The sequence below is a fragment of the Pteronotus mesoamericanus genome, unplaced genomic scaffold (genome assembly GCF_021234165.1).
Source record: "Pteronotus mesoamericanus isolate MK-2021 breed Mesoamerican mustached bat unplaced genomic scaffold, CSHL_Meso_final contig_2, whole genome shotgun sequence".
NCBI classification, from domain to species: Eukaryota; Metazoa; Chordata; class Mammalia; order Chiroptera; family Mormoopidae; genus Pteronotus; species Pteronotus mesoamericanus.
This window is the reverse complement of record NW_026555084.1, coordinates 27,285,084-27,299,503: the sequence shown is the minus strand read 5'-3', so window position 1 is coordinate 27,299,503 and position 14,420 is coordinate 27,285,084. Positions and strand designations below refer to the sequence as shown.

Genomic DNA, 14,420 nt, shown 5'->3' with positions numbered 1-14,420 from the left:
AAAAGTACATTAAGATAACACATCACACGTTCTGACCACCACGCATCCATTAACCGTCTCCTTAGTGCTCCAGATGCATGGCAGAAAGAGCCATCCAGTTGACGCCCTAATATTCTCGCTCTCTTCAACAACTAAAAGTATGACTACAGGCGGAATTGTGTTATCCTTGAGAACCATGCATTCTCTCAATCCCAACTTTTAAATTTCTGTGTTCTGACAACGCCCTCCTTGGTCTTCCACTATCGCAGTCAGACCTTCGTAAACAAGTTTTCTGGTTGTTTAGGTTGTCTTTCACTTCTCTCATCAATGTTTAGAAAGGCTGGAGGTGAGATGTCAGTAAAGGGTTTGAAAAGCTCCGCCTGTAGACCTGTGCATGTGCCAGGGGAGACCCAAGATGCTCCAAAACTCTTGCCTCTAGCTGATTTTAAGGCTCTGCACAAACAGGAAGGTAAGGCCAAGGCAGAGTTCTAAACTGTTTGCCTGAGCATTGAAGGCATGTCCCAACACGCAGCAAGAGCCCCTCAGTAAATAAGGCTGAGAGGTTTATTGGTTTCAGGCATTTAAGTAAACATATGGCCAAACATTAGCTAACCACTAAGGTAACTGGGCAGAGACTTCAGTGGTCACACTTGATGAAGAATACAGACTTTACAGAATTAGTTCAGGAAAGTAACTGAACAAATAGCCACCACAACAAACAGCAAACAACAACAAACCCTGAGACAGGAAACCGATTTTCAGAGTGAATACCATATAAAAGGTATTCAAAGAAACAGGCACCGCCCATACACAGGAAAGAAAAGCTGTCAATAAGAAACTTTGCCTGAGGAAGCCCAGACATTGAACTTACAAGACAAAGACTATAATCAGCTATTTTAAATATGCTCAGAGCTAAAGGAAACCTCATCTAAAGAACTAAAGTATGAACACAATGTCTCACCAAATCAAGAATGTCAATAAAGAGAAAGAAATTATTAAAAAGTACTAAATAGAACACTGTCAAGAAAACAAAAAGAGCCCCGGCTGAGGTGGCTCCATTGGTCGGAGACACTGGTGCAGATTGAGTACCTAGCCAGGGCGTGCACTGGAGGCAACTAATGTTTCTCACATCAAAGTTTCTTTCTCTTTCCCTTCCTCTCTCTCTAAAAACAAAAATATATATTCTTGGGTAAGGATTTTTTTAAAAAAGCAAAAAGACAACCCACAGGAGAAAATAGCTGTAAGTCATATATCTGATAATCAGCCAGCATCCAAAATATATTGTATGAAATATAACTCAATGATAAAAGGTGAATAACCCAATTTAAAAATAGGCAAAGGACTTGAATACACATTCTTCAAAGAAGATATACAAATATGAATTTGCCTCTTCTGGTGATTTTTATTTGCATGGTATTTATACTAAATTAAGTGGCAGTCTTCTGCATCTGTTCTCATTTAACATAATGTTTTCAAGGTTCATTCATGCGGTCGCATGTGTCAGTACTTCATTTCTTTTTGTGGCTGAATAAACTCCATTACATGGATTTACTTATTCATCAGATGCTATACACTTTAGTGGTTTCTACTTTTTGGCTATTATAAAAATGCTGCTATGAATATTCCTGTGCAGGTTCTTAGCAAGCAAATGTTTTCAGCTCTCTTGGGTAGATACCTAGGAGTAGAATTCCTGGGTCATATGGTAATTCTATATTTAACTTTTTGAGAAACTGCCAAACTGTTTTCCATAGCAGCTATATCATTTTACATTACCACCAGCAGTATATGAGGATTCCAATTTCTGTACTTCCTTGCCAACATTTGTTGTGTTTTCTAAATTACAGCCAGTCTCGTGGGTATGAGCAGTATCTCATTTTGATTTTAATTTGCATTTCCATAATGACCAATGATATTGTACATCATTTCATGTGCTATCAGCCATTTGTATATCTTCTTTGGAGAAATTTCTATTCAAGTCCTTTGCCCATCTTTAAATTGTTTTTTTTTATTTTATTTTTGAGTTGTATTTTATATATCCTGAATACCAGATGCTCATCAGTTATAATATTATTTGTAAATATTTTCTCCCATTCTTTAAATTGTCTTTTTATTTTCTTGATGGTCCTTTGATGCACAAAAATTTTTAATTTTAATGAAGGAGAATGAATTTGCCCATTTTGTCTTTGATTTCTTTTGGTGTCATGTCTGAAGAACTATTGCCTAATACACGGTCATACAGATTTTTACCTATGTTTTCTTCTAAGAGTTTTATAGTTTTAGCTCTTATATTGAGGTCTTTGATCCATTTTGAGTTAATTTTGTATACAGTGTTAACTATCATTATTTGGTTTTAAACAATAATTTTGATTCTCCTTTACTTAGTAGTGGAATGCTCCAGAACTATATAAAACTCCACTTAACATCTGATTTATAATACCTCTGCTCTACATAGCCCTATGTGCTTGAATTTAAACAGCCATTTAAGAATAAAGTTTGAATTTCCATATCCTTTAATGGCCTCAGAGAGCCTGGTTCTAAATTACTTAGAGCTTCAGTTTAATAAACTTTCCAACTGAATGCTACACAATTACATGCTAATGTCTATGTGAAAAAAATAAGCCAATAGCTTCCAGAAAGAGGATGAATAAGGATGTTTGAAGTAGATTGCAAGAATGGGAATTCTGTATATGCCCTAAAAAATCAAATGGAAAGTGTTGTCCTTGATTGAATCCTGATTTTAATAAATCAGCTGTAAAAAACATTTTAGGAACAACTGACTAAATTTTAATACAAATTTGGTATTAGATGATTTAGGGAAGTATTGTTAATTGTGCAAATGTAATATAAGGACTGTGAAGTTATATAGGAAATATGCTTTTTTAAAGAGATACACAGTGAAGTACTTAGGGATAAGATGCCACATTGTCTATAATCTAAAATACTTCAGAAAACAAAATAGGGGAAGCACATATACCTAAATATTAATAACATATTAAAATATACTAAGCAATATTAAAATTTAACAATATTATTCAAATAATAATAATAATAATTCCTTGTTTGGAAGACTATGAGTTTAAAATCCAAAAGGAGAGTTAAGAAAATATGCAAAACATGTCCTAAATTTAGGGAAACAGAGCTCTGCAAAATAGAAGGTGAGGTTGGAACTAGGGAAGATTGACAGTCCTTAGTTATTAATCAGAATTACTTATAATTAATAAAGTTTACTGAAAATTGGATAAAATTTAATAAGCTCCATAAAGGTAGGAACCAAATCTCTAACTCAGGGCTGCATCCTCGGCATCTAGTACAGTCAATGTTTGTTATCAGACAATGCTCAATAAATATTTGTTGAGTAAATAAACAAGGGAATAAATAACCCCTTTTCCCCCATAAAGTGGCCAGTTATTATCATTTACACTCTGACTGCTTCTAAATGGTTTTGAAGAGGTTTATATTAATAACCAGATAAAAATTTTAAATTATGAAAACCAAAATGAAAAAGATAAACTAGATACCTATAGTTAGTTACTGCAATTGAACATTAAGGTGTGGTTTTTTTTAATATTCTCTTGATTTAATTTGAACATTAAATTTCTATTGGGGTTGCCTAGGAACCAATATAGAAATATTTTCATTGTTAAATAAAAGAAGGTAAACAAATACTTCCAGAGAAAAAAGCTTTTGCTGTTACTGAGTTGTATCTGCCTTCATGAATTCTTAAGGGGAATATAGGGTATCATTGTAGACAATATCTCAGATGTTACAGTTATATAAAAACCTAATCATCTTAAATTTGGAGATATTAGGAGAATAATGGTTTCCCATCTTTATTTTTGTTAACATAAATATAACCTTAAATCATCAAGGCCAGAATCCAGATATCTGGATAAAAAGTATAATATTTATTCTAATATTATACTGCCTTAATATTCCCAGTCTCATTCTCATTCTGTGAGGTAAGGGACAGGGATAACTTTATTCTGGTCCTAGATGAGAGTAAGAAAGTAAGAGAATGTGGGGGCTTCTGTCTAGGCCTCTTTCCCTGCTGGCCCTCATGGATATTCTTTCCATATTTGGGGCTGAGGACCACCTTTTACTTTTCTCTGTCCCTTTAAGAGTAATCCATCCTTATCTCTTCAACCATAGTCTCCAAGAGGAAGATTCCCAAATCTGTGTATCCAATTCTGACAACTTCCTAAGGCCATGTTATACAATTGGTTAAGCACTATTTTTACTTAAAAAATTCTCATTGTCCCTTAAAATATATCAATATATCTGAAAGCAAGTCCCCTTGCTCAAATCAGTTACTGCCAATGGCACCATAATTTTTTCCATAATTAAAAATCTTGGAATTATCTTTGGTTTCTCCCTCTGCATCCCTCTCATATCTAAGTCATTCCCTAATCCTGTCATTTCTCTTTCAAAGTCTCTCCTTCCCTCCCACTGCCATTCTTCCTCCCTGTCCCATTGTCACTATGCTAGTCCAAGCCCTTGTCACTTCATTCTTGGACTGTCACGTATCCTCTCACCTGACCTCTGTCTCTCTCTGAACGCATTCTCCACTCTTTCCAAAATAATGTTTTGTTTTTATCCTATTAAAGCAATACTGAAAACTTTCCATGGTTTCCTAGTATCCTCAGGAAAAAGTCCAAACTCTTCAGAATGATTTCAAGGCTCTGGAAAACCTCTCCCCAGGGCACCTGTGCAATCTTATCTCCCTTTACCTGGTCTCTGTAAGTGTACAAATCACCACTCTCTGAATTCCTCTGCCCAAGTCAACCTCTATTCTCATAGTTGTACCCTCTCTGAATGTATTTCCTCTTCTAGCGAAATTGTAGTTAGAGTTCAAAATTGTACTTACTTTAGTTTTAGCTCTTCTTTGAAGTTTTCTACTCTCAGTCTAGCCCATACTGATATCTCCTTTCATTCAAGAAACATTTTTAAAGTCTACGATAGACAAGGTACTGTAGGAATACAGATAACATGACTATTCTTGGCTCCCTACCAGCACTATTATCGACCACTTAAAATGTGCCTGGTAAGGTGCTAAACACTTTATACCTACTACCTAATTTGATCTTTACAAAAAAATCTGTGAAGTACAATAGTATCATGTCACAGGTAAAGAAAATGAGGCTCAGAGAGGTTAGAAAACTTTCCTGGGGCCACGGAGTAATGAGGCTGCCACCTTTCATTGTGCAAACTGTGAACTGCACAAGTTATGTGTTTATCCACAGATAAGCTGGTGGGTGAAAAACCAAAATAGTCTAATTTCAAAGACTGGGTGTTCTTAACTTTTGCATTATACTGCCTCCCATTGATCTACCTGGCAAGGAAATTACAATCTTAATTCCAGTTGCTATCACAACCGTATGTTTTCAAAGTAGCAAAATGTGATGCACTATTAGCAAGACAGAAAATTGGAAATTTGGATGTCTGAAAAAGCCTGGGATATGTAGATGTTATATCTATATCACTTACTGATAAAACTACTTCTGAGGCATTTACTTTTATTTCCTGAATAATATCTAACTTTCCAGAAAGTAGAGCTCATGGTGGGAACAAAATATCTCAATAAGAACAGGCTGAACTAAATACATACTGGGTAATGCTAAAGGCAACACTAAAAATCAGAAGAGCTGATCTTTCCTTTCTTGACTTTTTTTAAGTTAAACAAGGCTCTGTATCTCAGCTACTATACTTCCCTTTTCTTCCCTTAAAGGCATTCACATTCACTTGCCATTCCCTTCACCTAGTTTCCGGTTCCTCCCTTCAAACCTCCCTTCATTTGAGCCAGCCTGGCTTTCAATGTTTTTAATGTACTTTCTCCAATAAAAGATGCCCCAGTTGACTCTTGATTCCTCTGTACCAAATTTATTAATACCTCCTTTAGCATCTCTATAATTGCCTACCTTATAATTATAAATATTTTGTTTTCAATATGTATTTTGGTTTTGCAACTAAATTGTGAGGTAGTGACCCTATTTTCAGGATGTCAATATTGTGCAGAAAAATAATTTTAACAACCTTAATAAAAACAGAAGAATGTTTAAAGGTCACTTATCATTCATATACATCCTATAGTTTGGTTTATTCTGCAGCACTTACATTATTATTGTGAAGATATTCAATTGCTCGAATGATCTGGAAGAGGTATTTTCTAAGTCGTTTACTCTCTAGTCCATGACAATAATGTTGTAACTCATCTAATATTGTGTGGTCAATAAATTCAAACACCAAATGGATTTTCTTTTTCTGTCTAAACACTTCAATCAGATTGACCAAGTTTTCATGGTGGAATTGCTATTGATAAAAGAAACAGATTTTAAATAAATTACTTCATACACAATAATTTATATATATAACACCTATATGATTTTAAAAAGCAGAAATATTCTCAGCTTCTTTTCCTGTATGCATTTCAACAGAAATTTCTCAACTGATTTGCTTACACTCCTATTTTTAGAAAATATTAACTATTTCATAATTAATATTTATAGAACAAAGGGAAATGTATTGCTTTGCTTCATTAGTATTTGAATGCTTATTAAAATAATTCAGAGTTAAAGTACTATAATGCAACTTGGTATGCTGCTAAGAGATGTCTTCCTATTTTTTAATTTGACTTGTGGTTAAATTTAAAAAAAATTTTAATCCTCAACCTAGGCTATGTTTACTGATATTAGATAGAGAGTGTGGGGGAGAGAGAGAGAGAAACATGATCAGTTGCGTCCAGTATGTGCCCCTGACTGGGGATTGAACCCACAACCTAGTTATGTGCCCTGAACTGGAATAAAACTCCCAACCCTTTGGTGCACAGGATGACGGGACAACACTCCAAGCAACTGAGACACCTGGCCAGGACGATTTGTGGTTAAATTTAACATCTAAAATTTAAAAGACCCTTATGTTTTCAAATGAGCAGGGATTTCAATGCTACTGAATATGTGATCTGATTTTACATAAATTAATTATTCTCTGAGTTTGGTCCTAAACTCTTGAGAGTAAAATCTAAGTTCCAGGTGTAACAAAAGAGTATCACACTATAACAAAAGAGTATCAAAATATCTAGAAACTTTTCAGATATATGAAATATCAACTTATAGCCATAAGGACTTTTCATATATACTTATTTGTGGGTACCTTTTTGTTCCATTCCATTAAGCATTATTCTATTCTATTGTATTAGAATAAAACAAGTCTATTATTCTATTAAGCAACATGATATCTTTTTAGACTGGTATTAATCACTGGCGAAATAATTTCAAAATATCAGAAATGGCATGTATCAGCTTAGGAAACAAATGACATTTTAAAATTTTATGCTGCTTATTCTATTTTTTTAACACACTGATTTAATTATAATTAGTTCTCACATACTTAATTTTTTAAAATTACCAAAAATATTTATTCATTTGGCTAAAAATTTAAGTGATACGTTTTTAATGTTGGATTCATTAAAAAACTATACTGTAATGAAAATTATTTGCCTTTATTCCCATGGGACAATATCAATTTTTCTACCTCTCTGTATTAATACAAAAACCAGTCCTTAAAACATGACTAATCTGTATCAATACAGAAACCAGTCCTGATGACTAATAAAAAACATGCCAAAATGCAATGCCAGATGCCTTTCCTATTTTGGCTCCCAATTTCCCTAGTGGGCCAGATGCCAGAGTGCTGCAGTGACAACATGCTGGCAGTAGCGAAAAGAAATGACTGGTTTTGGACACTAAAATATTAATCTTTGAACTAAGGAAAATTACCAGTTTCCTATCCAGTATTTATTCTAAAGGCAAAAGCATTAAAGGAAGGGTTAATGAGAATTAATAAGCATTAGGAAAGATCCACCATGGGGTAAGGATTCACATACACTCTCAAATAAACCATGAAACTCCTAGAAATGCTCCATTATCTCTTTTCAAGAGGTTTATTTTTTTTCCCTTCATTACTAGATAACTTTTCTACATATATTCTCACTACTTACTGTCATTTATTTAGTGAAATTCTAGAAGATAAAAATTTAGTTCAAGTAAGTCATTACGACAATCTCTTAGACTAAGAATGTTAACTAATCCAAGAAATCTCTCTTGTGGAATTAAACTAAAAATTTTATAAGAAATAAACCAATAGAAATAGTTAAGGTGTCTCAAAATAGTCTGTATAATGTAATAGTTAAGTACGTTTTCAAATTCATCTCTGTGTTCTTGCTACATAATTGGCTTTTAAAAATAATTAAATAGCCCTGACTGGTGTGGCTCAGTTGGTTGAGTGTTGTCCTGACAAGTGAAAGGTCGCTGGTTCAATTCCCGCAGGGCACACGCCTGGGTTGCAGGTCAGTCCCCAGCTGGGTCCCGTATGAGAGGCAACCCATCGATGTTTCTCTCATACATCGATATTTCTCTCCCTTTATTCTCCTCAATCTAAAAATAAATAAATAAATAATTTAAAATATGATTAAATAGAAAAAAAATAGCTTAAATGCAACAGTTGAAGAAAGAAGGAAAGATATTGCCTGGGGAAAAGTTATCCTTTTAATCAGATTTTTCACTTACAGTGCATAATAGTTGCCTTACAGCATTATTATGTTTTGGGTCATCAGGATAAGGACTGGTATCTTTCAAAAATTGTAACACCTTTACTGATTTTAACTTTCCTTTTCATTGCCTAAAAATAGAGTAGTTCCAACAATCCACAGATGCCTAATATATTTCTTCTATTCAGAAAGCAAATTGACCCATCATATCTAATATACACTTACAAAGAGAATATTACTTTTGTATCAGATAAAAATGAGCAAGAAAAATATGTTTTCTTCATTACGTAAAACATCTAGACTACATTGTCAAAGTTATAAACCTTAAAGCATCTAGATAAATTCCACTATATAAAATACATATATATTTGAATATTTTCAAATCACTACTTTTGAACTCAGTCCCCAAGGGATGTTAATGTTCCTTTCTTCACACTCCTGAGTTCTTTCCCTTGGGTTGACCTGTCATACCCACACAAAATCTTACCTTCTGCCCTGATCTCTCCTGGTGTTATTCCCCACCTCTAAGAGCCCCCTGGTCATCTCTACTTAAATATACTCCTGTCACCTCAAATTCAGCATTTCTAAAACTGAACTAATTCCCAAACTATGTCTCTTTGGGGTCTTTCAAATTTCCATCAATGACAACGCTCACCGAATCTCAAAGATACCCTTGACTCCCTCTGTTCTACCTCCTTCTACACTCTTTTGTGTCTTCTTTTGCAGGATATTGCCTTTTACTTCCCTTTCAAATTGCTGCATTCTAGCTAAGGCCCTCACAACACTTACCAGTATCCCTGAATTAAACTCATATAACAGGCCTCCCTATTTTTACTCTCTAAATTCTGCAATCTGTTCTAAAAAATAGTGCCAGATTTACATTTATAGAACTTCTTTACTCTGAATTAAAAACTTTGTCCTCTTAGAAATTCAGATTTTAATTCTTTAGCTCAAAAGACAAGATTTTAAAACCTACCTCCAATTTACTTTTCTAATCCCACCTCTTTCTATTTTGGTACAGGAAATATTACAGGCACGTCTCTGCTCTTTGTCCTTTGTCCTGCTATAGCCTTTCTGAGCTTATGCTGTTCCATTAACCTGAAATACAACAGTTTCTCCCTCTTATGTAAATTCTACACATTATTTAAAACCAAACTCATGTCCCAATTCTTCCAAGAAACCTTCCCTACCCAATACAACTTTGTCTTAATCGCTTGGAATTTATTATGAACCACTTTTTATTCAGTATTGTTTTATATGCCCTACTGTGTTTCTGATTAAATAATAAAAGTCCTAAGAGCAATTACTGTCTTTTACCTCATTTTAATCTCAGAATCTGGCACAAAGCCTTGCATAAAGCAGACTTTTTTTTTTTTAATTAAGCATTACACGTGGATACTTCTGAATAATTATTTCACAATATTTGGCATACCTTTTGTTACATAAGCGCATATATCTTTTTATCACTATAAAATGACAAAATGTAGGCAATTAGGTAGAGTATCACACTTGTATTTCTAATACATGCGGTAACTGAAATATTCCTTATATAATTTTTTTCCCATAATTATTTCTCTTTTGACGTACAAAGGGCAACTTAGGCAAAAGAAGCAAACCTTTAGAAACTTTATTTCTCTCATTGCAATTTTGTTGACAGATTTTTCTGGTTTCTCATAAAATATCTTAATGGCCACTATCTGCCCGGTATCCTTATGTTTACACTTCATGACTGTTCCATAACTTCCCTCTCCCACTTTTCCAAGGCTTTCATACATCTCCATTCTTTTAAGCCCGGCTTCTTCTTCATAGAAATAAAGAAAGGAAATGTTAAACATTTGTATTTTATTTATTCAAGCTGGATAATGCATTTCCACAATAAACCCATACTTTAAAATACAGAAGCATAGAAAAATAGGACTCGTTTCCACAGACACCACTTGTCTTTGGAAACTGCCAACCGGCAATAAGGTGTCCCTGTGGGTCTCCGGCCCTCACCAGAATTTCGGGAGCCTCGTCTTGATTACTACCATCAACACTAAGTTTTAAGATTCCTTTACTACCAGTCAACATCCGTCATGGGGACAGGGGGGTAGTCCTCGCACTTCCTGTCACGCCTCTGTCAAACATGACGTTCCCGCAATACTGCAGTCGCCCACAGGTCAGTCCCCAGGACCCAAGAAAACCTCTGTATCGCCCGCTCGTTAAACAAGATGTCTTATGGTCCCAGACCAGTGCCGCAAGCCTCGCTGGCAGACGACCTTGTCTGGGCAGCCGTCACCGCTTCACCCCATTCTGTTCTCCCGAGGGTTCGGACCCGCGCAGTCCCAGCACTACTTAGGCGGCTGGCCCCACTACCTCGGGGCCACCCGCTACCATGGCAACGGTGCCGCCGGCCTCGCGCTTGCGGCCTAGTGCGCAAGACCGGAACAGAGGCCCGGCCTTCCTGACCCGGAAGGAAAAATGAGAAGCGAAGGCGAGTTCTTGTGCGTTAAGGGAAGTTCGCTTGGTGTTGCTGGGTGGAGAACTGTGGTTGTAAAACGCTCAGATTGGGTTCTACGCCCAAAGCTAATTTAGAGCGTGGGTGGGGGAGGGTCAGCATCTTGACTGCAGTGTTAACGACTGCAAATACTCTAGGGAGGGGGAGCAGGGGCGCAAGTTTGTCCAACGCGTCTTGCATTTGTCCCTAGAGAACACTTGCCGCTTGTGCTGGGTCCTAAAAGGATGGCTGGTGTCATTAAGAACGTAATGGAGACTTTTTGTAAAAGACTTCCAAGCCAGCTTGGCGTAATCGTAGTTTTCTAAGTCACCTAGTTACATTGATATTCCATAGGCCTGAGTTTGAGCTCAACAGTCCACATTTCATCCTTAAACTGGGGAGAAGATGCTTCTTTAATCAAGAACCTTTCTTGAACACCTGCAATATGCTTTTAATTTTTTTCACGATCATAGTAATCCTTTTTTAAAAACCTCCTTGCTATGTGTTAAAACTCTAATAAAACCCCGTCTTTGGGAAAGGACATAATTCAATGAGTTCTATCGCATACCTAAATTGACATGTAAAGGCACAGGGGAAAAAAAAAGAAGAAGAAAAGCTGTTATCTAATTGTTTAAGAACTAGACTTCAGATTCTGCTGCCGTTCCACCTTCCAATGAATTACAAGGATATCACTGGAGCAAGTGCCCAGGGAGTGTCCTCTTTTTTAGGGCTTTAATTTATTTTTTCTGTAAAAAGTGTTAAATGTTAAAAAGGCCAACTCACTTCTCAATGAGAAAACATCATTAATATCCAATAAGTTCTAGTCCAGTTGGTCTCACTGTACCATGCACGTTAAAATTACATTTTATGAGCTTTTTAAAAGACCCCACTCCCAGAGATCCTAACTTAAATGATAAGGTAAAGGAATTGGTATTTTAAAAGCTTCCCAACAGTTTCTGTGCTGTTAAAGTCTATTAAATATTTGTTGTGGGCTAAATATTTGCAAGGGGCAAAGCATGAATCAGAGTCCCTGCCCTCAGTGAGCCCACAATCTAGAGCTACAGAATCACTACAGTATAAAATTACAGGCTCAAAATGGCATCACTTGTGCTAAAAGCCCTTGATACCACACCTAGACTTAATACCACATCTAACTGCTTTTTCAATCTCTCCCCAAAACAACCTATACCAGAAAATTCCAGACTGGTTGTCTGGAATTTCATGGTCAACACCAAGGAAGTAATCTATCACTTGGATCCTCTCCACCCCTCTAATCTGCATGAAAAAAAACCCCTTTTCTTTCCTCTCCAAGAAAGTTGTCCCAGCCCAAAAATAATCCTTTCTGTTCTTTTGTTAATAGCTCCCTTGTCTCCCCTTCTTCCTATAAAACCTTTAATTTTGTAAAACTTAAGAGCACCTTTCTAGTTGTCAAATGGGATGCTGCCCAATTCATGAATGGCTTAATGAAGATCTTCACATTCAGATCTTCAAATTTACTCTATTGAATTTTGTTTTTTTAACACTACAAATAGGTTTGGCAGGCCTGGTACCCACAACAGCCAATGATTTTTGCTTATACACTGCTGCTCTAAGGCTTTAATGAAACACCTTCACTGATTTCGTCAAAAGTCTTATTATTTCATGTTAGAAAATCATCAACTGGGTTTCCAAAACAATTATAAATTGCTAGATAAATGACATAATGGATTTTTTAAAGTTTCTCTTTAGCATTTTACTGTATGCAACTATACCAGTGTGTCTTCATCCTTAGCTATTGGGAAGATAGGATCGCTATGGCAGGAAGGCAAAAGAGTAAAAATAAGAATATTCAGCTTAAGATTTAGAGAATCACGTTTGTGAATGAACAGAAGGGCCTATCGAGTTAGGCCTGGCTAACTTGATCACAAAGGCAGTTACCAAAAGCAAGAGATAGAATTCTGGGTTTGAATAAAGGGAGCGCTGATGTAAGAAACATCCAAACCTGTACAGAATTTTTATGAGTTTATTTGAGCCTAAGTGATGACTATTGCCAGGAAGCAAATTCTCAACGAAAAAATTTTCAATTTTTCTAATTGAAAAATTAGCAAATTTCTAATTTTTCAATTAGAAAAATGCTCTGGGAAAACAGAGCTTTATCTCTTATTTTATATAAACAAAGGAGAAGATGTAAGGAGGTTACATGAAATTCACTGTTGATTAGGGAGGCAGGAGAAGGCAAAGCAGAGAAACATCTCAGATTGGATAAAAAGTAAAAGGGAGATTGAAATACTTCTTTTACATTGGTGGGTATAGGAGAGTTAACATTTACAGTACAGATGGCATGCAAGGAACAAGAAAACAATGAGGGATTCGGTGGTCTCCTGTTCTGGGGGAGACTGTGCCCCAGGGATCTGGAGAGAAGGAGATTTACTCTGACATTCCAAATGTTAACATAGATACAAAAAGAAAATAGTCAAGCTTAGGGAGGACATGAGTACTTTCCATGAGTAACTTTTAGTTAGGAAGTTTTAGTTTCAGACTCTCCTATGTGGCTACATTAGGTCTCTGAAATTGTAAGGCCCACCATACAGTCCTCCCCCGCTTATCAGGTTTAGTATGTGGCTCCTTTTTCATCCACAGAAGATGCCAGAAGTGGCGAAAGTTAACCCTCTCTGGTTCCTTTTAACCATGGCGGTTTGGGGCAATGCTAAGGTCTTCATTCTATCCTCCCATTCTGCTTTGAGCTGAAGAATTACCCTAATAGATATGAAATTGTTCAGAGTTCTCTACAAGGGTCAATACCTCTCATCTACCTCTCCACCACTAGTGGGGTGGGGGGGGGTGGGGTAGCATTTCTGGTGCATTTGCACCTAACTTGCTGTTGTAGACCACCTGAAATAAGTCATCCAGGCTAGACATCCCACCCATGTCTTTATGATGTCCTCCACGTCTCAATCTTATTTTTAGGTTTCTTTGACACCCAATCCCCCCATCAAAATGCTGCTCTTTGGAGATCTTATGCTCACATTTCCTGACAAAGACAATAGTTCCACATGGTAGGCGAATCCTTGGATTCTGACACAAATCCTCAAATGGGAGCAGACCCACTGGGAAAAACAAAATTTGTAATTCCTGGGGAGTGTGAACAAACCTTGGACAATCTACACCATTCTTTGATATTTGCCTGGAATTTCCAACCCTGGGAACCCTACTACAATGCACACGCAGGCTATTTGATCCCTCTAACGAAGCATCAGGGGATTTTACTTTGTATAGGCCTCAGCAGTAAATACCTCACTCACTAGAAAAAAGACAGGTCCCATCACTCTTTCTTCCTTGTGTACCAGATTTCATAAGCCCTTCAACCACCCGGGCGGGGGGGGGGTTCAAATCCAAATTATTTTCAGCTCTTTTAAAGACTTAAGCAAAAACAAGCTCTGCTTT

General features: G+C 36.3%; 1 protein-coding gene across 1 annotated transcript in view; it reads right to left on the bottom strand.

Annotated features, from left to right (window-relative positions):
- Positions 1-10,302, bottom strand: part of CDKL3 (cyclin dependent kinase like 3) — a 36,726-nt gene extending 26,424 nt beyond the window's left edge. Inside the window, exons 1-2 of the mRNA XM_054567983.1 lie at positions 10,138-10,302; positions 6,091-6,285 (exon numbers count right to left, since the gene is read on the bottom strand). Coding sequence (XP_054423958.1) covers positions 6,091-6,285; positions 10,138-10,302 — 360 coding nt within the window. The remainder of the gene's footprint in view (positions 1-6,090; positions 6,286-10,137) is intronic.
- Positions 10,303-14,420: the final 4,118 nt, after the last annotated feature.